At 50.0% G+C, this 23,198-nt stretch overlaps 1 protein-coding gene across 1 annotated transcript in view; it reads right to left on the minus strand.

Annotated features, from left to right (window-relative positions):
- Positions 1–2,448, minus strand: part of RELN (reelin) — a 298,352-nt gene extending 295,904 nt beyond the window's left edge. The window contains exon 1 of the mRNA XM_087765536.1: positions 2,212–2,448. Within this exon, the coding sequence (XP_087621662.1) occupies positions 2,212–2,440 (229 nt within the window). The 5' untranslated portion in view covers positions 2,441–2,448. The remainder of the gene's footprint in view (positions 1–2,211) is intronic.
- Between the last annotated feature and the right edge of the window lie 20,750 nt (positions 2,449–23,198).

Consider the following 23,198-nt stretch of genomic DNA (forward strand, 5'->3'; position numbering starts at 1 on the left):
CCGGGGCAGATGTTGGCCTCTGGCAGCGGCGGTGCTGAGGCCGAGCCAGCACCGCCGGCGTTCGGGCGTGCAGGTGTCGGAGGGGCGGCGGCCGGGGGGGACCGCGGGAGGCCGGAGGGGGGCCGGGGGGGACCGGAGGGCGCCGGGGGGGCGCAGCCGGCGGCAGCGCAAGGGCGCGGGGCGGCGCGGCGGCGCGCAGCGGCTGCGCGGGGCGCGCAGGGCCGGGGGAGCGGCGCGCAGCCGGGGCGCAGGGGCGCAGGGCGGCTCGGCCGCATCTCCGGCGCCCCGAGAGCCGGCAGGTAACAAAGCGAGGCACAGGGCACCTGCAAAGCCGTCGCGTTTTGCTCTGTCGGGTGCAGCGACGGGAAATCCACCCTTGGCGACCTGCAAGGTCTGGCGCGCATCTGGGGCGTTCCTCTGCAGGCTGGTATTTTAAAATTCAAACCCCATTTTTAGAGGGCGAGAGGCAGAAGAGCATCCCCGGCGAAACACCCACAGCCCTGCTCCTCACGCTGCAGGGCCGGGGCAGCCGGGCAGCCCTGCCCGCAGCCCTGCCCGCCACCAGCCCCTCTCCCCAGACCAGCGACGGGGCTTAAAGACCGGCTGCAGGCTGGGAAACACGGCAGCAAACGAGGAAAGGGGGCGATTCTGTTATGTATGTGTCCGAACCGTATTTTTAAAAATCCAGCATTTAAATTTGTGCAAGATGGAAATTCCAGCTTCTTTTTTTTCCTCTGCACAGTTGTTGTTCAGCAGGCTGAATGCAATTTAACTGATCTGAGTGTCTGTTACGGGCCAGAAGATATGGGGCTCCAAGGAAAAAATTCATCTGGTGAAGTCATACAATTTACACATCTGGTTTGTTAAAAAGGACACCAACATTTTACAAACAAAAGTTTCATATGAATTTGGTAAAACTATATTGTTAAAGGTTATACATAGACAAAAAGTTCAGGAGCCCTTAGAGCTCGTGAAAATGAAGATTTGCTGTGTTTGTCTTTTCTGCCTTTACAATTAAAAATTCTATCAGAATATTCACATGACTCAACGATTCTGTGGTTTACCTAAAACTTAAATTCTGAGCTGGCATATATCAAAGCCTGAAGTTTAACTCCATCTTTAGCCAGGGACCATTACGTAGTACCTTTTTCTGAGCAAGGTGTTTTAAATAAATATTTATTTTTAATTTTCCTGACTTCTTAACGCTTCCTGCAGAATTAGCTGTTATTACGTAGCACTGCAAAACCTCAAGCAGACACAAAGAGAGGAGAAGGTCTGGTGAATATACTTTTAAGCGGTCTTCCACGGTTCCGAATTAAAAAAATGTTTCACCCATGGAAGTTTTCTATAGCGAGGGAGGTGATGAGGCCGTTGAAGCAGCCGGTTGCTGGTGTAGAGGGGCAGCCCCCAGCCGAAGGCAGCCTTCCCCCGCCGGCAGCAGCGCACCCGCCTGCCAGGCCGCGGGCAGCCCTGGGCTGTGCCCCTCGCCCGACCCATCACGCAAGTGGAGCCCCTGCCTGCCTGGGCAACTTTCCCTGCGCTGTTTCATCCTCTGAGCTCAGCCCGGGCGTTTACAAAAAGCAGGCGGTTCGTTATTTCTGGGCACCCTCACAGCCACCTGTGCGTGCCTGACCCGCCGCCCCGGCCCGCGGCTCCCGCTCCCCGCGGCAGCGAGGGGCGGCCGCCCCGGGGCCCGCGGCCCTCCCCAGGACGCGTTTCGGTCACCCGCGAGTGGCAGCCGCCAGCCGCGGCACCGCGCAGCCACCGAGGAAAGGGGGATGCTCTCGGTGCAAGCCGGCTCCGAAAGCCGCTGAAGTGGGAGAGGGAGAGACTTCCAGCAACTCGGGAGGTTCTGGATCCGGCGCTGGGCCGGGCGAGGAGAGGGGACGGGGAATTTCCTCCGGCTCCGGGCTGCGCCCCGCAGGAGCCGCGCCGGGGCAGGGCGAAGCGGCGCTGGGACGGGGCCGGCGGCGGTGCCTGCGCCCGGGGCAGGTGGAGGCGGTCCCTCCCGGCCGGGAGCCCCGCGGAGCCCTGCGCCGGGGCAGCCGGCCCCCTCCGGGCACACGGCCGCGCCTTTCCCCGTCCCGGGCGCCTGCCCCCCTCCCTCCCTGCGCGGCTGCGGGGCCCGGGTGCCGCTCCGGGGTGCGGGACCCCCCGGGGCCGCCCGCCGGGGGCCGCGCAGCGCCGAGCACGGCGGGCGCCTGCACCTACCGTGGTACTCCTGGCCGGGCACGTAGGCGGCGGGGCTGCCCGCGATGTGGAGGGCGATGAGCACCTCGCCCTGCTCGCCGTCGCCCTCCAGCTCGCCGTGGTGGGTGCAGAGGAAGAAGAAGGGCGAGAAGCGGGCGCGGGGGGCGGCCGCCCGGCCCGCCGCCAGCAGGGCACCCAGGGCGGCCAGCAAGCAGGGCCAGCCCCCGGGGACGCCCCGCCGCCGCTCCATGCTGCTGCCGCCGGCGCCGCTGGGGCATCCAGGGCACGGCGGGGCCGCCGCGCCGCTCCGCTCCGCTCCGCGCGGGACGGGACGGACGGGGCGGGACGGGACGGGACGGGGCGGGCGCTGCCCCCCGCCGCGGCCCGCGGGAGTCGGCGGGGAGGCGGAGGAGGGCGCGGAGCGGGGCGCGGAGCGGAGTGCGGCGCGGGCAGGGGCGGCCCCTCCGCGCCCGCCGAAGGCTGCGCCGTCCCCGCCTGCCGCTGCCGGGGTGCGGGGCACGGAGCTGGGAGTGCGAGGGCTGGGAATAATTTATTTCCCCCGGTGTCGGGGTGGGAGGGAGGGGAAGGTCCCTCCCCTCCTCCTCCTCCTCCGCCTCCTCCGCCGCCGCCGCCGCCCGCTCCGCCCGCTCCTCGCTCTGCGCGCCGGTGTGCGGTGCTGCCGCTGCGGGGACGCGGGCTGCGAGCCGGGCTCTGCTGCCCGCCCTTTGTCTGCCTCCGGGTCCCTGCCCCTGCCTTGCCCCTGCCCCTGCCTTGCCCCTGCCTTGTCCCTGCCCCTGCCCCTGCGTCGGCGCCCCGGCTTCTGCCCCTGTCTCTGCTCCGGGGTCCCAGCCCCTGGCACTGGCCCGGCCCCTGGTCCCCACCCCACACCTGAGTCCCTGCTCCTGCTGCCTCCTCCCTCCTGTGTCCTTGTCCCTCAGCCCCAGCCCTTGTCTCTCTTCATCTATCCCTCTATCCATCCTTTTGCCCCATCCCTCTGTCCCTCTGCTCCAGCCCCTGTCCTTTTGCCCTGTCCATCTGTCCTTGTCCCTCTGCCCCAGACCCTGCCCCTCCACCCCTGTCCCTGCCCCTGCCCCAGCGTCTGCTGTACCTGCACCCACTGGTGGGGAAAAGTGAGATTTTTACTTAAACCTTCTCCGCTACCATCTTCAAGATGATACACATGCATGCACACCCCTGGAGGTGGGGCCTGCAGCTCAGGGAGGCCGGTGCGAGAGTCCCCGGGGAGGGCAGGTCCCTAGGAGGGGGCTTCAGCCCCCTGAGAGTGTGTGCCCAGGCCCCTCAGCCCAGGAAAAGAAGCAAACCCAGTGAGGACCACAAGAGGAATGCGCAACTGAACGCAAAACACTAGAAAGTAGAATAATTCATAAAAACATACATTTTTAACAAAGCAGGGCTGGCAGAGGGACCACAGCATCAGGAGACAGGAGCAAATCTAGCAGGGTTTAAAGCATCCACCACACTGCGGCTGGATCCCGACCAATGCCCAGAGACAGCCCATAGTGACATGATGTAATCAGAAAGGAGAGCCTACCTGCCAGCATTTTTGAAGTGCAAAACTGGCACTGTCCAGGGGCTCCCTCCTGGATTGGTTTCAGTGCCAGAGGGAAAGGTTCCCTCCACGGAGGCGCGAGCCACATGGACGGCACCACGCAGCTGCCCTACGTCCGTGCAGGCTGCTTTGCTGGCCCACCTCCCGCCCAGCTGACGAAGAGCCCGCGCGCGGTGGCCCGGGGGACATCCTCGCCATCTGCCCGACCTGCCTTTTCTGCTGGCTCTGCACCGAGCCTGAGTTCACCACCACCAGCAGAACTTTGCTGCAGTTTCCCGTCTTACTGGGTTGCACCTCACAAGGGATGGAGCGAGGCCCTGTCCGTCATTGGCTTGGATGGAGAAACGCATGGCAACACGATCCTGCTGTAAAGACGAAAGGGACCAGCAGAGCGCGGCGTAGGGGACGGGGCAGCTCCCACCGCCACTCCGGCTGGCGGCCGTCCCGGGCCACTGCCGTGGAAACTGAGCTCTGCAGCGGCTGCCGAGGAGTCAGTCTGGCTCCGAGGCTTCCTTTTTAGCTGGGTTATTTATTTTTCAGCTTTGGGTATTTGTTTGGTTTGGTTTTTTTTTTAACATCTGTGCCTCCTCCATAAATTTCAATGCTTGTAAAAGTGACAGACTAATAACATAATTTCCTCATGCCAAAATCTCATGCAGGCAAAAGCTGTGCGGGCTCACTGGCGAAACCGCTGCCAACGGGACGTGTTCTCCCTCGTGCGCTCCCACTTCCCTCCACCCAGAGCTCGCCAGCGAGGCCAGGCCATGCCAGAGGGGCTTTGGCTGAGCAAACGCACCTCGGCTCACGCCCGGCCTGCCCAGCATCCATGGCAAGTCAGCCAGTCGGTCTGGGGGGCTGCCAGACATAGCCAACTCTCTTGTTTTAGAAAAAAGAAGGTGGCAGGGGAAGGGGGCGATGGACTCCCACCGGTGCAGGAGGAGGGGATGCCGGCTGCCTCTGCCGGGGTGCCGCCGCACCAGTTGCCAGCAATGCCTTTTCATTTTTTTTGCTCCAAAAGATAATTCCCTAAATAAGCTTGGGAGCGTGGGGGTAGCTAATCTGCCAGTGGATTTTGGGGCTCAGGCTAGTGCTCCCTGAAGTCGCTGGGATTTGGATAGGGCCCATGCTGATGAATTTTAGGCAATTGTCTTTGTTTCCAGCTGCTTAGTACCCAGAGCAGCCAGGACCGTTAGTGCAGCCAGCCCACCCCTTTCCTCTACAAGCTGTGTGTGTCACTTACCAACACGGGGACATTCAGTAAAGGAAAGCGAAAAACGTAATATCTCCACTTGGAAGTCTTGCGCTTCTCCTTAGGCACCTCCTTCCTCCATTTCTTTATCTTATGCCTGTCTTATGCCTCTCTCTCTCCTTTCTCCTTTGTTTCTTACTCTTTCACAAGACCTCTAACCTCTTCTTCATAGGGCAAGATGGGAAAGTCCTGTGGTCATGGCCCGCCACCTCATCCAGGCTCTGTTGGTGGGGAATCCAGCAGAGACCCCAGACCATTGATATTCAAGGACACAGGACTCAAAGGGACCATTTGGGACCTCAAACCCCGTTTTCTGCACCCACCAGAAATAGTGTAATAGACATTTAGTCCAGACAAGATACCTGCCTTCTCAGACACTACCCATCTAGGTCAAAAAGTGCTGCCCAAAACTCTCCTGCACATTTCAAGCTCATGTTTGCACAGAAGAGCGATGCTAATGTGCCCATCAGCAAAACAAGGGGGCCCAGGGTGTTGCAAAACCCACAAAACCCACAATTTTGCATGTCCCTACAATAGCAGGGAGACATTTACTGAGTACGTTTGCAGGGAGCCAAGACTGTGATCGAGCCCTGTGCATCAGAGGGAAGGAAGAAAAAGAAGCTTCCAGTCCCTGCCAGTCTTTGCCTAAAGGAAAATTTCTTCCTGGTCCCAGCTCCAGCACGATCTCACTCATACGAGCACAATTTACCCATAACTCACCCCAAACCTCACTTGGTCTGAAAGATTTTGTTAGGACCAGGAGCACCAGCACACCCCGCTCATCCCCTGCCTCTGAGCAGCCTCCAGCGCGGCCGAGCAGGGAGGGAGCCTCCTGCCAGGCTGTCCCCACCGGCTTGCAGGGGGCCACCAGCCACGCACCCGCATGTGCTGGTCCCTGGGTGGGTTTTTGCATTGGCTTCATATCCCCTCACTGCTCTGGGTAAATACGGTACCTGGTTTTTGAAGATGAGGGGTTTATGCAATGTCTTTGGCCAGAATTTCTCATTCATCCTGCTCCCATTGACAGCAAGGCTAAGATGTTATTATTAATAACAATAAACGAGCTTATTTAAGAAAAATGACTAAGACCAACCCGCCTGTATCAAAATAAAAGCTTGTAAAAATCATAATAATCTCTATTTTCACACTCCTCTGATCCAAGATTCTTCATGTAAGTTACAACTATTCCCTGCTAAAGGCAGAAGGCACCTAATGCTGCAGGCTGGAGGTTACCACGGGCTTTCACCCCTCGTGCAGTATTTTTTTAACACAGAAAGCAACAGGGGGTAAATCAAGATGAGAAATGAGTAAAGACTGTTGTCTGCAATGGAGAATGCAATAGGTGGAATGTAAATAATTACTTAGGAGGTACAGGCCCCTTCCAAGCATGGGTGGTGGGGGGAAATCACAGCACAGATGGATGTGGCTGCAGTCCATATTAATTTATGGAAGTGATTATTCAGGCAGTGGAGCTGCTCACTTCATTCAGGGAGAGAGCTCGCACCCCAAAAGCAGAATTTAAAAGCACATTAACAGGCGAGTAGCTGCTTTATTAATGTGGCCATGGCAGACCATTTTGCAAGGGTCAGGGTAAGCTGAGGAACTATTAAGTAACACCGAGCAATAGGGAGCTTTGTCTGAGCTCCTTGGGTCTGGGTGAAGGCTTTCATGGAAGAACGTAGAAAAACACTTTTGTCACTGTCACTATGTGGAGAGTCCTGATGCACGTCTGGTCCCCAGCTTTTAACAATTTTCTATGACAAAAATTAAGGAAACCGCCTAGGCTTTCTACATAATCAGCTGCAAATAAGAGAACTATGGAGCACCAGGTTGCAAGTACCATTTATTCATTGCGGTATAGCATGTAACAGCTGAAAACAGGACAGCAAGTTGAAGCACTTTTGACTTTCTTATTCTAATAAAGACTATAAAGTGGACTTTGCAAAGTGAGATCTTTCCACCGAGTGTGTTTATTTTCTACTCATCCATGCAAGCATGCAGTGTTTTCTCTTGACCATCAGACAGACATAGAAAGCAGATCTGCTCTTTTTGCTGCTTGGAAGGTTTTGCTAAAGGCATACTGATGGCTAGAGGAGAATGACGTGACGGATGTGCAGAAGAAACAACCTTTGTGGCTGATTCAAGGGACAAATTGCCCATGATCACTTCACCCTTGAAGAAGCATTGCCATGTTACTGGCAAGTGGTGGTAGCCCTGGGCCCAGCAGGCACAGTAACTCGGGCATGTTCTTGCTGTCCTGAGACATAAGGGATGAGTTTTACTGTGCAGCAGCTGGTCTTCTGGAGATGGGGAATGCAACATGTTCCGCAAATACTTGCACTGAAATCACAGAGCACAACCAGACTGAGCTACTCGGGGCCAGCATCCCATCCCATCCCATCCCATCCCATCCCATCCCATCCCATCCCATCCCATCCCATCCCATCCCATCCTTTCTTGTCCCAGACATATAGACTAGAAAAAATACAAATTGTTGAGGTAGACCTCTTCTGCCCAGCTCAACAGGTGGGCCATCAACACCATCGATGCACTTCAACTGCGGGCTGGAAAGCCCTTCCTCAGTCATCCCAAGGTGTACGGGGTGTCTTCATAATCTCAGTCAGGGAAATAAATGGGGAAGATGGATCTTACCATGCTAAAGTGAGATGAACCCCATGTCTCTTGGGGCTATCAGTGAAGTTGAAGCTTCAGTGTCAGTAGGCTTCAGCAAAGTTGAAACATCTGCCCTGCGAACGCTGGACAGGAAAGTCAGAAGCAATTAGTAGCTAATCGATCTCGCCTCTTCTTCCAAAACAAAGTCTTCTGTTCATGAAACCTCCTTGTTTTCTTCTCCTATTTATGCAGGGACTTACCAGAGGGGCCTGGTGCTCCAGCACTGCCTTGGCCATGCCAAATAATCCTTCGGGATGAATCCCGTTTTTGTGCACAGGACTTGTCACAGTCGGATAATAATGCAGTCTTGCCTTGCCAGTTCATGAACTTTGCTCTTAATTAGAGCCCAAGACATTTCTAAACAAAGGCCTAAATGTGAAATTATAGGCAACTTCCATGCCTATGTTATTACGAGATTTTAATTTTTCTAGGGTAGGAACAATAGCAGCTGTTTGGCTGCTCCGTTTTTCAGGGGGCTGGTACAATATGCATTTCTGTAAACTGACATCTCATGATTTCATCTGAAAATAGAGTATTTAACTGTACACATTTTTCTCTCTCTTATATTGCATTTCATTCAAATGGGTTTAAACTTGTATTTCTTTATTGCTTATTAACTTTAATGAGGTATGAATATAAAAGAGAATATTAAAAAGCTTTTCTTTTTCAGAAAGGCATTTCTTTACAAACACTGTTGATGCTATCAAATAGGTGAGTCTAAACCCGTACATTTACTATTGATCTTGTAGCCATTAAAAAAGAATATAAGATTAAAAAAACCTCCAAACCAGGGAACAAGTATTAACAGCTTTCTATTGTCTGCTTTAATAACAGAATTTAAGGGTGAATGCTTTCAAAGCATAGGAAGTTTTTATGCTTCAATACCTTATATATTTTATTTTTATGAAATTGCTTTAAAGGTTTAAATCTCCTCTAGCGAATAAACTATGCTTATGCTTAGAAAAGAAGTAGGGACTTTGAGCTTAAAATTATTCTGAATATCTATTATGCATAAAAATAAAAATTGCTGAAGACAAATACATGACAGTCTTTATGCTTCTTGCTTTTATATGTTCCTAATTTGGATGATCTTTCCTTTAATGTACGCTTTTGGATGCAACACAGGCATAAGAATATACTGTTTTCCTGTTTCCGATCTGCTGTGCTGCTGTGCCCTATTAGCACCGCGGGAGGAGCGCACCTAAGTATATTTGAGGAAATGCCACTTGACTCTGGTTATTTACAATTCTAATGTTCAATCTTGTTTTGCAAATCTCATTTTCAACGTACTTTAAATAAACATGTCTTATATAAAGAGACATCTCCCGCAACAAGTATTCGTGCCCATGGCTATTGTTTCCCGCTATCCATTTGCTGCTCTGGATTGCCGTGAAGAAATGCTGGGTATTTACCCGTATTACATCTGCATACTCAAGTTTCCAAGGCTTTCATTAACTTGCAAATATTTATCGTGGGTAGCCTTTATCTGAAGAATTTTTTAAATGTCAGTGGCCACAAAAGAAATGCTTAGTCCATTTTACAACCTAATTTATCTCTCCACTTCACTATTCTAGCTTGAATAACCCCAAGGACCCAAGGTACACAGGGCTAACAGGCCGGGACAGTTTTAACAGTTTACTTTGTGAAGGAAAGCAGGATGTAAATCCTGAGGAAGTCTATAAAAGATACTCCTTCTGTTTTATTTAATGATCACTAAACTTCCAGAAACCTGGAAAAGAGATTCCTTCTTTTTTATTTAATGATTGCTAAACTTGCGGAGACCTGGAAATACATTTTACTGCAAGTTTTGAGGGCTTTCTCTTATCATTTCTGCATTTAAAACATGTCTAAAATATACAATTCATGTGATTAAATGTCAGTGGACCCGTGCGTGGAGATCCAAGATTCAACACTTTTATCTAAGGCACACAACCGCAGCTCGCGGGGCCGCAAGCACGTTGCAAGGATATATTTTGTTTGCCTACTGTCTACTGCAAAAACTTTCTAGCTGCGGGTGCAAATACGATCCAAGCTAAAACTGAATGCAAGTTGCATCAAAGCTATTTAAAATACCCACGAATTTATGCAAACCCTGAGGATAAGCCGGGAGCCCCACTGCCGGGCTGGGGCGTGTGGGAGGAGGGCGGCCCCGGGCAGCGACCAGGATCTGTCCCGCCGCCCCCACGCTCCCTGACCCGCGGACCAGCGCGGGACATACACGGGGGTGTCAAAGCTCGTAACTTATGGGAGACTTGGTCACCGGGGCCACCAAATGCTCAGATTCGTTTTTCAGCCCATCGACATAGGGGTTAATGTGTTGGCCGCCCTCACTGCATTTATGCCCTAAACTAGATTTCTTTTTTTTTTCCTTTTTCTTTTCTCCTTTCTTTTTTTCTTTATTCTTTTTTTTTTTTTTTTTTTTTTGTAGTTAAAGAGCATGGTTTGAAGTGGGAATGAGAGCCTGGCTTTTGACAGGAGTGGGCTCCCCACAGCGGCCCGGCAGCAGAGACTGACTGGGCACCAAGCGAGAGGGATGATGAAGGTGAGGGCATTTTGCACAGCCCTGTGGGATGGTTATGGAGCCCTCGCACACAGTTTGCGAGTGGCTTGGCACGTGCAAGGGGCAGCCGGGCATCGCCAGCAACAAGCCCAGCCGACGGAGGTGCACACCGGGCAAAAAGCCACCTCTGTCACAGCTTTGGGGACCCTTGAACCTGAACACGCATGGGCCCGAGCCTGAAGGTGCAATGATACAGGTGATGTGAAAAGGCTGACACAGTGGTGAAAAACTGGGAACAGAAAACAAACCCGTGGTAACTTTTTTCTTCTTCCCAGCACTCGTCATTTATTTAAAATATCTCATCAGAGCCTTGCATCGCCAGAGCTGCACAGTCATACTACTTTTATTTAATTTCATCTGCTTGTAAATTGTCAAATTACTTGTTTTTCAGAGCAAGCCTTATCCAAGAAATGTCAGGACCATAAAACACAGGATCAGCATACAGTGATCATGTGAATGCCGTAAGGAAGTTAGGAATGGTACCTCCACTCCAGTTTTGACCCACAAAATGACTTTTTCAACCAAAATAAGACTGCTTGGAGAATCGGACTCATAGGTTAATTTAAAAAAAAAATCTTAATTCATATTAGCAGCAAAGCAAAGCATTAGGATAAGCCAGAATATTATAGAATAAGCAGATATTTTTCATTATTCCAAATCCTCCACCAGCAGTCTAAAATTCATGACTTATGAGTCAAATATTCCTCCCAGTTCCCTTTAAAAAGGTCACTGAGAAATTGCTCAGAGTGGTTGTCAATGAGAATCTCTTGTATAATATAAAGTACAAATGAGACCACAGCATTTTTATCCTCTAGAGGAATCACGGTTATGCTGCTAAGGAGTGATCCGGTCATCGGGAGAAAACTGTCTAGCTCCCATCTCTGCTCCTGGCTTCTCTTAGGGAAATCTGTCCCTCTGTGTCTCAGTGTCATCAATTTGAACACGAGACCGTATCAAGCAGCCCAGGATGGGCGGTGGGCTCAGGGTGCGACTGTAATAGGTTAAATACTGATTGAAGTGCTACTAAGCTTCCTTTACACTAGCTATATTAAGTGCTCTTAGTAAAACAAGGAGTCTGCCTCACCAGCTTTTAAGTGGAAAGGTGGTCCTGATGTTGTCCCAACACCTGGTAGGGTGGATCATAAGCCTCCATCAGGGAAGCTTCACTCCATTCAGGGCTTTCTGGCCAGGCTACAAACTCATTTTATAAGGACTTAGATTTGCAGTGCCAGAAACTCTATTGCTCTCTCTTCAGGATGATATAAGAGCGCTTTTTTAACTATTTGATCTGTATCAAATATTTTCATTTTTAACACAATTGTCTTTCCCTTCCCCACGTTGGACTTTGCTCCACCAGTGCTAGATATCAGGGCCGAGTCACAGCAGAGGTATCAGAAAGCTGCTGAAAGAACAGCAGCTATGAAGAAGTCTCCTCTTATCCATCTCTTCAATAAGCTGAGCAGATTGACCTCTGTATGTCCCAGTGAGCTCCCTGCTCAGCCCTCCATGGGCAGTAACCCCTCGAGAAGCACTCCCTAGAGAGCGGCATTCCCATCAGATGGAGGTCCTCATGTTTCTTGTATGACACGATGCACAATGGTGTGAAAAGATGCCATGCTCATAAAACACGCTCTTGGAGAGCTGCCACGGAGGGGAGGGGATGAACCTGTGAAACTGGAATCTTAAAATATGCTGCTGGGTCATCATGTGTTGACTCGTAACAGGTTTAAAGATTTCTGATGGGTGTTTATAGAATCTGAAGAAATCCCAGGCTGTACCTGTAAATCCCTGCTCATCTTTGCATTTCTTATGTTTTCTCAAAGTTTGCCTGAACCCTGCCAGGATGACCCAGCCCTGCACAGAGGACCTCAGTAGCTCCAGTTCAGCCCCATTGCTTAGCTTCACCTACCCATACAGGAACTTCTGCCAGTCAATGTGCCAGCCTCAGATTGCCTTTTCCATGGTAGCTTCTTCTACAACAAAAATACATGGCCATCCTCAATGCCTGTGCGTTCCTGCAGCACCTGGCCCATTGGCAAGGGAGTATCTGGCAAAGCAATGCCTATGAACATCCATACCCATTGCTTTTCCCCAAAAGACGTGGCAGAAACACAGTTGGCTGACAGACCCCAGCGTATGCCCACCAAGACTGGTGGCGAGGGGCAGCCCCTCTGCTCCACTGCCTTGCAAAGCCACGATGCTGCTGGGTGCCTGCTGCCCTGGGAGGTTTCCCACTGCCCTCGGGGGTCTGCAGGGCCATGGGAGGAGGACCCCAAGTGTCTCCCCAGGTGAGGCGAGCAGGGGAGTTGCTCCCGACTTTGGTTTGCCCATTAAATGTAAAGTGCTTCAAACCCCATCCTTCCTGCCCCTTAGGAAGAGGGAGCCTGAGCCACCGGAGGAAAGACCCTGTCCTGCCCCTGGCCCATGTGATGGTACCCTCATGGTGGCTGACGTACCACGATCTTCTCCCTGGGACACTTCAGCTATTTGGAAGAAATTCTCTGGGGTTTGGACTTTTTTGTTTCCAAAGTCCTTTCTGCAAGGGCATGTCTGACAAGATCTTGCACGTGCCGCTGGCTCCTGTCCCTAAGGAGGAGGCGGGTGATGTCTCCAAAGTGACCTGGGGAGACTAGAGTTTGCAGCTTAGTAACTCAAATACCCTCCACCTCGCTTGGTAACTTAAATATCCCCCACCTCCTGCTCTCAGGCGGGGTTGGGGTCGTTGTCTCTGCTGCTCCATGGTCACAACATGGCTTTATCAGCTGTCGCAGGGGGCTCGGGGCACCGCTGCTGGCAACACTATCTGGCTAATTTCTTGGCCTTCCCCTTGCTCCTCCTTCCAATAAGATAAGAGTTATCTTCATGAGCTGTACACACAGACTTAATTCCTCACCGCAGAGCTGGGAATCCTGGGTTTCTAGGCACAGGCACTGCTCCCATGGCACTGCAGGTGCGGCTGCACGGGCAGCCCTGCCCCAGGGCTGCTGCTGGGCTCCGCTCCACGACCGGCTCTGTCCATCCACCTTGCCGAATGGCCAGCCACGGCTTTGTGCACTCAGGGGCTGGCTGAGAGAACAACGGCCATCCAACCTGGTGACTCCCAACGGGCTTTCTATTGAAGGAGAAGGTACTGCAGAAGTACCACCACTACCACGATCAAGCGTGAGATCACCGCAGCTCTGGTTTGGAGGAGGAGGTGGAAACGCTGCTCCGCCTGTAGCTGCCTTTGCCTTTGCCCTGCCACGGCAGCACTTCTGCTGCTCTCCTGCAGCTGAACACCCGTGTCCCACCTCCCAGCGACCCGGGGAGCAGGCCGGGGAGTATTTGCTTGGTGGGGTCAGAGGGGCTGCGCCTGCCCGCCAGCAGCCTGGCTCGAAATCAAAGGATGTTTGTCAAATCTTCTAGGAGCCTTGAATGGAAGAAGATATAGAAATGCAAAGCGTGGTATTCTTTTTTTTTCCTTTGGCAAGTGGCCTAGAAAAGTAACAAAAAGAGACAGAAATGCCAAAAAGTAAACCACCTACTGTTGTCTCCTGGAGATAAACCAGAACATTGTTCCAAGCAGCAGAATGCTGCTGTCATTTCTCCTGGAAGTGAAAAGAGCATCACCCAGTCCTGGGGAGGGGGCCTGAGGAGAGAGAAAGAGCAATGAGCAGTCCAAGTGAACCCCTGACAGGGAAGTCAAGGTAGTGCCTTTAAATGTGTTTAGCATGGAGAAAAATAACACGCGACGTCACGTATTTAGAAAAATCATTGCTGCGGGAAGTTAATGCGGCTTCAGAGACACTTGCGACATTCAGCGGGTTACAATAGTTTGTTGTGGATTATTATGACTCCCACTCCTGAGGAAAGACCTTCTGGGCATGAGTCATGGGGACCCTGCCCGGCTGTGTTATTCTGTCCCATGGCACCCTATTGTCTATTATATTTTCTTTCCCCCACACCAAAACCGCAGACTTCCAAGTATATGATTCCTGACATTCGACACATGCAGCAAGGACTGAACCACAAAGACTGCAGTTTGCTCCTGCACTTTTTGCCATTTTAATTCTTTTGAGCATAATATCAGCTTTTAAGCAAGATGCCTCTGTTTGATTTAGTATTAGTTTGTGTTTACTAAGCCAAGCCCCATCGCTATTTACAATAACATCGGGCCCAGAAAGTGTTGACCTTTCATGTGGATAATAGCGAGGTTACGATATTCCATTTCTCCCCCTTTTGAAGATTATTGGCCAACAAAACATAATCTGGGGGCAAGAAGTGCAAAAAGTGCCTGCGAGCTCTGGCAGAGCAGCTTAAGCATGTCCTGCAGGAGCAGCTCCGGTGGCTCCTGCCCTGCCCCGTCCCCACGCTGCTGCTGACGTCCCTCTGAGCTCCAAAACAGGGCTGATTCAGCACCTACATCTTTGCTGCTCCACCCTTGTGCTTCAACTTGAGCTGACTCGGGCAGATATTTTCCGTTGCTGACACCATTAGAGCAGCAGTAACCTCTGGCAGGCAGGTGGGAGACAGCTCCATCTTCAACCGCTGTCGCTGTTTGCTTCACTGCCCATGAGCCGAAGCCCTGAGGAGCTGAAGCTCCATTTGCAGCTGGAGCAAGCTGTGGAAAGTCAGCAATTCACCTTTCTCATATTCTTTGGGGATAAAACAACAAAAGCAACAACAGATTTATTATAGCAATGTGCTAAGGGAGCTGGATTTTGGAAATCACATATGCAATAACTCACTGGCCAGTATCAGGAACTATTGATGGCATCTTTACTTACCACAGTCAGCTGAGTTAAATTCCCTTAACGGCTACTTCCCAGCCACAATCACTGCTTTATTTCTGCACGTTTTGACACACTTCACCCACTGAGAGGACATTACCCGGCTGCCTTCATGCTGCTGGGTAGAGGATGCTCCCAGGTGGCAGAGGAGCGCTGTATCTCATTCCTGCCCTCCGTTACAGTGACACACATAACAAAACCACTGATGAATTGTATTCTTCCTGCAGGCTACTGGGTCTGTGAAGGATCAAAGTAAAAGTATGTTTTTCATAACTCCAGGTGCTTAAGGAAAGTAATAAATAACGGCAACACCGTGGCTGTGTATAGACTCTGTACCCAGGGACAAAGCATTTCGCAAGTGCAGGTAAGAAATGTTATTCATATTTCATACAAAGGGGAACTTACAACCCAGCCAATGAATAATATTTTTCCATCTATGTGCTCAATGTATTGGAACAAAAGGTATTTTAATAATATGACTTTTGGCACAGCTCTGCACCATGCACTCCCGTGTGCGGCTCCGAAGCCGTTTGCTGCCGTGGGCAGGGAGGGCATGTGGGTGACGACTGCTGTGAGTGAAACTTCTGGGCTCAGGACTACAATTGGAGACGCATCAATGCTCTTGTACGCTGGTACAGCCATGCCCTAGTAAAATTACTTACTGGGTGAGTAAGGCATCCAGCCCTTGTAAGCCCCTCCGCAGGCTGAAATGCTGAAACAGGACCAGGCTTGGGCCATGACTTGTGGCAGCACACTGGCTTTGCCCTCCCACTTTGCGTTGGCCTAAATATCTGCTTGTGAAGCAAGGTGATGGGGAGCATCAGCCCCCAAAAACCTGTGTGCGGCCTCTGGGGCTCGGGCAGGTTGGCTCAGGGCGTGCTGAAAGGCCACCACATGCAGGGTGACCCAGTGGCGGGTGCGGGAAGCTGGAGGCTGCGGGAGAAACTGGAGGGGACGACTTTGTTCTTTGTTTGAAATAGTGTTTTTCCCACTCTGATTAAACTGCACTGCAGCTCATTAACTATTCAGGTGTTGTCCGCATCTTTAGAGAAGGAAACACGAGATGACAGACTATTTAACAAGTTCATTTTGAGCACAAAATGTGTTTAAGGCAGGAAAAAATATTACTTCATGCAAAACTTGGGTCGGTATAATTGCAGGTCTGACTGCTTCGAAGATGAAAAGCCTGTTTCTTAATTCAAGGCAAATGTAGCAGAAATAATGTTTAGAAAAGAGGTGCAGGTAGGTACACACCAGGGAGTGCAATTTTAATATCCTGAGTACACGATTTTTTAAATCTTTGTCTGACCCCATGTTAACACACTTGGTTACATTTCATCTGCCACATTCATCTGTGTCGTTTTCTTTTTCCCCCCTTGCAATTCGTTTGCCCGTGTTTTCTTGTGTTTCCCCTTAGGGCTGATGCTCTTGGCCCAGTTCGTGCCTCCTCCTCGGACCAGCACTGACCCTGCGAACGCCGTGGGGCGAGGTCTGGCTTAACCCTCCATGGGCAAAACCACTCGGGATTCCTCTGGAGCCTGCCAGCGCGGGCGCATCTTTGGCACCGGGAAGACACACCGTGTAGTCCAGCCTCTCCACACCTGCTCTTAAAAGTATGCAGTGAGACCAGGAGTTCATTAATCAAGAAGGCAGCAGGTAATTGTCAACAGGCTCTGAAGTTCAGGGCAGATCCATACTCAACGCTCCAGTCATGACTTGCTGCGGGGTCAGAGAGCTCCCAGGTCCGGGATCTATCCTGGCCACATCCCAGTCCTGCTCCAAGGTGAAGCATCACTGTGGACCACCACCAGGCTGGGCCAAGTTTCTGCAGGAGCCAGCAGCCCCCCGTGAGGTGCTCTCACCACGTCTGGCTCTCAGACCTGCCCTGCCGCGTGAATATGGACCCCAGCACTGCGGCGAGTCACAAGCCCTTTCCACCACGCTCTGCAGCCTGGGTGGCAGGGGTGCTTATTCCAACGCAGAAATCTTGGCTCAAAAAGCAATGTATCCAAAAGGTCTTATGAGGGGGGTAATAAGTGGAAGGGACATGGGCTGAGGCTCCCAGACACCCTCTGCTGAAACTCTTTGGTTTGTGCTTTTCCTGTCAAGGGTTTTAAGCCTGGGCCTCCGCAGGAGCCAGGCACCCGCATAGGCATGCGGAGCAGGTGGGAGAACTCTGCCTCTGCTGATCTTTTCTGAATATTGACATCCATCCTCGTGGGCAGCCACCAGGATGGGTGGGCTTCGGGAGGGGAGTGGGGAGGAAAGGCACAGCTGAGCCGGGAATTCAGATAACCTCGACCACCCGTCACCCTCCCGTCTTCGTTCAGCAGCCCCAAAACACCACCGTTAAGTGTGGTCGAACCAAGAGCTGCTGCCCAGGCTGGGTCTCGGCAGCCTGCTCGGCTCCTCCATCCTCTACACCCATCTACCTCCTCGGGCTGCGCTTGCTCTTCTGCCAAGCTCCACAGAGGGGCCCTGAGCACCCCACAAACTCCAGCAGAAACTTCTTGAGAAGTTGAAAACCTGCTGATTAGCTGTAATATTCCTTGTTGGAAGCACTGGATTTTGTGCTGTTTACTAAGTCTCACGTACCTCCTGATTCAATGTTTTGTAAATTTAGCTCTCTCCAGCTTCAGCTGATGTGTGGATGCAGATGCTCTCGGATGCTATTTATTCCACAAGTGAGAAATGACTTGATAATTTATGGGTTGTAAACCCAAAGTTGTACAGGTTTTTACCTCAGGGAGAGAATAAATACATGTCTCATTTCAACACATTTTAGACAACGTGCTCCTTTTTAATGGCTTCCTTTGATTTTACTCTGAAATATGTAGACACTTCCTCCTAGGATTCTCATATGGGAGCTTCATGCTGTTCTGTCAGGTTGCATATTTTCCCCCTGAATTTCTTAGAGAAGATCTCGCTTATCTGAATTACAAAGATGCTAACGTTGTGTTGTCACTGTGAATAAAGAGTTTAGGCAAAGATTTTATTTTGATTAAGAAATGGAAGAGTTGGAGAATAATTACTGCATTGGCAATGTTAAACTTATGGATGCTTAAAATGAATCAGAACGTATTTACTTATTTATAGATGTTGAAATTAGAGTACGCTTTTACCTGCAAGTACAAGAACTTGCACGTAGAGCTGTGAAGTGTAGTTGAGGCTACTTGCGTGCTATTTGCACCCTGAGAGGAGAGTATAACCATAATGGCTATACATTGCTGTATCGGGTGAGGAATTTTTAGGCAATGGCATTTGACATTACAGTTCAAGGATGGAAAAGATTTATTGATCCGTGAGTTAAATAGTGACCCTGGTTTCACCTCCTGTTAGTGCTCTGTAGCTTGCATTTAAGAACTGTACCGTAATGAATCCTCAGGCTCAGATAAATGTAAATCCTTCCCTTGATCGATCACAAAGGAGCAAAAGCCTGAAAAGGAGACGCTTAGCTCCACCACCTGTTTAATTTAGAGGATATTTTCATTGCATTAGGGTCAGTTTTGTAGGATTCCTCCATCTTCACTTTCCTGATAACATCATTTATTTTGATCTCCAACGACCTCCCAGGCCAATATTTGTAAACAGTGACGGAAGCCATGAGTCAACATCACCTCAACATACAGGATGTCAAAATGGACAGGAAGGCTTATTGTGTCACTGGGCTCAGCTTCACAGCCCTAAGGTAATTATTAAACCTGGGGTAAACAGAACTTTGATCCCATGTGTATTTTTAAATGATTGGCAACAGCCGATTTTACAAAAATGTCATTTTGAGAAGCCATTCTCCATAGGAATTCATTGTGTCAACATACAAGGTGTCCAGTGCAAGGTTTAGCAAAGTAAACCAGGCCGTAGAAAAGGTGCTGGTGTGGGGTGCTGTGTGAGGAGCTGCGGGGCCTCCTCTGATGCCCAGCTAAAAGAGGAGCGTGAAATGTTCATCTCCCAGAGGAGAAAGCAATTCACTCACATCAGTGCTACTGATGTGCGAGAAAAGGTGACCGCAGCCAGAGAAAAAGTGGATGTGTAAAAGGGTAAAAATGTGCATTGTAAGAACGCAGCAGGACCTCTCTCTTTAAAAATATTGTTTCCGTCTCTCCCTTTGGTCATGGGAAGACTGTCTAAGCATCTTCCCTCTGTGGTCTTCTCCAGGGTCAGCTTCATATTGGCCAAACACTGTTCACCTTCCTTTGCCACGTCCCTTCCTGCTGAGGAAGGTGCTGAAGTGCCCAGTGACAAAGGTGGGCACCTACAGGATGGGCACTTCTCTTAGGCACCGATCCCCAAAACATTGTCCATGACCGGAGTCAGGGGCTGGAGGTTTGTGTTTATACATGTGTGAAGGTAGGGAAATTCAGGGAAAATTAGCAAAGTTAGCGAAGAAAGGAAATACAGGAGAAGTGAATCTGTGTGAATTCAGGTGAACCTCTGACTGCAAACATATCAAAAGCACCCAGCATCAGAGGTGCAGATCGGATGATGGGAAGGCACCCCCTGCAGAGGTGCACCAGCTCGTCTGTCACGGGGGAAGCTCATGCTTGCCGTGTAATAACTCATCACCAAGAAAAAAAATAGATAGGACGCTTTGGTAATCATCTTACTTAGCAGGGCAAGTCTGTGCCTATGAAGTGCTTACCTGTGTCTTGGACTACGGACAGTTAAGAGTCCTGTAGAATCATAGAAGCGTTAAGGTTGGAAAAGACCCTTAAGATCATCAAGTCCAACCATTAACCTAGCACTGCCAAGTCCACCACTAAACCATGTCCTTAAGCACCACATGTACCTGTCTTTTAAATACCTCCACGGATGGAGACTCAGCCACTTCCCTGGGCAGCCTGTTCCAGTGCCTGACCACCCTTTTGGTGAAGAAGTTTTTTCTAATATCCAACCTAAACCTCCCCTGGCATAGCTGGTCAAGAAATGCTGTGAGGGTGATGTACAGCCATATCTCAGCCATCAGTGGCAGTTCCTTTAGGTTGCTAATAAAGGACCGGAGCAAGTGGGTATGAATAAATCCAAGGTATGGATGGGCAGAGTAGTGAGCAGCAGCAGCAACATTTTCCCTCTCAGCCTGCTTTGCTGTACTGGATTAACGCACGCTCGGAGCCTGGGAGGGCAAATGGCCAGTCTAAGCACAGCTGCAATCCCTGCACATGAAGCCTAAAGAGGGATAACCCAATTCATTCGTTTACAGTTCTACTTCATTAAAGAAATTCTTCCTATGGTTTCATTATAGAAATAATTTCCAACAATGAGCCAGAATAAAATTACGTTTCCCCCACTAATAAAATTTTGTGGAAGTATGTGATTATACAGCTCCTGTATTTGAATCGTGAGATGTACTGCACAGTGGCGTCTTATGACTACGTAAATTTAAAGCCCTAAATATTTCATACTAGCTGTAAAATAACATAGTGTAATCAAAAAGTATGCCATAGCTAGAAAGGATGGGCTAGGTGTGAAGATGATGAAAACTCATCTGTTTGCTTGGCACTGTCAGCCGGGTGTTACTTGTCTACCTTTCCTGAGATCTCACAGGTAATTTATGGCAGATTTCGCTGCTATTCTTTGCTGCCCATCCCCACAGGCACAGTCATTAACGTATACACAAACCATCCCGCTCTTCTGCATCTTGAGGGTCTCTGGGAGGAGAATGCCAGGGCCCAGGACCCTCCGGGAGACCCCGAGACCTGGAAGGGGATCCCGCGAATCAATGCTGAAGTACAGCTGGTGGCTTGAAATAATAACCAAGTCACTGTGAAGTAAATGTCCTCTTATTTATAGTGATAAAAAAATATCTGCAGATGGGCAGATATCTGCAGAGAAAATCGGCAAAGAAATAGCAGGTGAAACCTCAGCATGCCGGCGAGGCTGCTTCCTAATAGCTTCTCTGTATCACCTCTAGCAAATGGGTATCTACAGCGCTGTTGCTTATTGTTGATAACTGATAATAGGATTACTGCTCCCACATCCAAGAAGCAAGGCATCCCAAATAGCGTCGTTTCATGCTGAAGCAAAGACGTTATTATCACATCCTGACTTCACGTACTGCTCAACCAGTTATCTGTGCAGGATGCGGTGTAGAGCTCTAAGGCTTTATAGGATATTATCATGTTATATGAAATTCATGCTGCTGCAGCTATAAATCAAGAGGACACCTCGCATGGTGACTGGTTCTCCTTGGAACAGCATCTCTAAGCAGAGGCTCTGTTCTCTGAAAGATCAGAGTGTGATTTAAAGAAAAATGTTGCCAATGAATTTAAAGCTCATGAAAAGGGCACGTTTAATAACTTCGGTGTTCTCTGTTTAGCAATGTTGTATGTATAGCTACAGCATAAGCTTTTCCACAACTCCATAAGAAGATACCCCAAACCTGACTAGAGTCCCTCCTTTGCAAGACTAAAAGGAGAATTCATTTTAAATAATATTTCTTAAACAGCATGTCCATCTATAGACACTGGCTAGAAAAGCACAAGCTGTGCCACTGGCCAAATGCAAGGAATATTTATCTACAGGGAAACAGTAGGGGCTGCACATATTTAATGTGCGGTTTTGGGAGCAGCTGAGGTGATCCTAATGGCTCGTGGCTACCAAAGCACACCCTTCCCTGTCCCCCTGCCCCACTCCTCTGCCTGTCCCGGAGGCATGGCAAAAAGCCCTCCAGTTTTTTGGCTGAGTTAGTTAGTTTTTGGCTCACATTGGGGTGTGACCAGCTCCGGAACCGGCGCAAGGCAAACAGTGGAAGTGCACAGCACAGGGCAGCGGTGGGGAGAGGGCCCGGGACCCCTTGGCACGGGGAGGTTACTCACCCAGTCTCGCGGGTCTGAGCCCTGTTATGGCGGGGAACGGTGGAGGCTTGGAGACGCCTGTGAGGATCAGGAGCGCAGAGCCCACGGGTGCCCAAAAGAGCCGGTGTTGCCCCAGGCACTGCGTATTTATCAGCACAGCGCTCATCTGAGCCCTTCTCTTCTGTTCCTTCACCAGAAAGAGTGAAAACTAGATTTTTCGGGCACAAGAGGTTGGCTTACCCTTGATGGAGGAATGATAGCTGGAAGAGAAACACCGCCTTCAAAAAACATACAGCTGTGAAAGTACTGCTAAGTGTAAACATTGGAGTAACGGAGCCGAGTATCAAAGGTGAAAAGCAGAAAGCTTTGCTCAGCTTTGCGCAGCCGGTCCAAGCTTTCCAGTCTGCCCCAGTTAGAGCCTCAGCTGGAGCCATCTCTGCTGGGTTGCTGACTCTGAACATTTGAGCAAATATCTTGTCTCCTTTTGCTGACAGGAGGCTGTATTATTCACAGGCCAACTGAACCAGGGCATGCAAAGGAGATTGGGGTCAAACATTAAGATATATTTATATAAACTTATCCCTAATTGAGCTCTGAGAAGGTCAATTCCATTTCCAGGGATCAAGATGCAGAGGTGGGCTGTCCCATCATTAACCTCAGGTGTATCTAAAGCCCCCTCCAAAATCCACTGGAGTCAAAGTCTTTGGATCTGCTCCTTAAATGCTGTTAATCCTCAGCATTTTAAAAAATTATAATGAGAAATCAAAGCTAGAATTCTAGCAACAATGGACTACTTCTTCCAATGGCTACATATGCTTAGTAGCCGACCCTGGGAAGGCAGGCTGAAGCAGCAGGTTTTACAGGGTTTTCACTGTGCTGTTGCTTCATTTCTTCACAAAGAAATACGTTAAATTAATTGAAGAGACCAACTTTTGCACACTCCCAGGGTTTCTATTTCACCTGTGTTTTTAAAAATAGACCTGAGAGGGGAAATAGTAGGTTATAAGCTTGCAGCGACTTGAAAACTCGTGTATGCCTCTCCTTGGGACTCCCAGCAAATAAAGAGAAAGGGTGTTACTGGATGAGCTAGGGAGAATTATGTTAAGGGCCTTGTAAGTTAAAAACCAAGAAGTTTGTGAGAAAAAGCAACCCTCAGACTGACAGAGTTTATCATTTAGGATTCACTCCATACACGTAGGGAGAAAGAAAGAAGTTCTACAGCATCTAAAACGTAAGGATGGCACTTCATCATCCTTTGCAAAGTACAGAGAGCTCCGAGTGTGTACATAAAAGTAATCATTTAATAACAAAGTTCTGTTAGTTCCAAGTTAAGATTTTAAAATGCCCGCTGACTATAAAGGCTTGTAATATTTCAGTAGATTATTGCCTCTGAGAG

The sequence above is a fragment of the Nipponia nippon genome, unplaced genomic scaffold, assembly GCF_047370975.1.
Source record: "Nipponia nippon isolate SJK-2023a ecotype South Korea unplaced genomic scaffold, ASM4737097v1 scaffold_3, whole genome shotgun sequence".
In the NCBI taxonomy this organism is placed as follows: Eukaryota; Metazoa; Chordata; class Aves; order Pelecaniformes; family Threskiornithidae; genus Nipponia; species Nipponia nippon.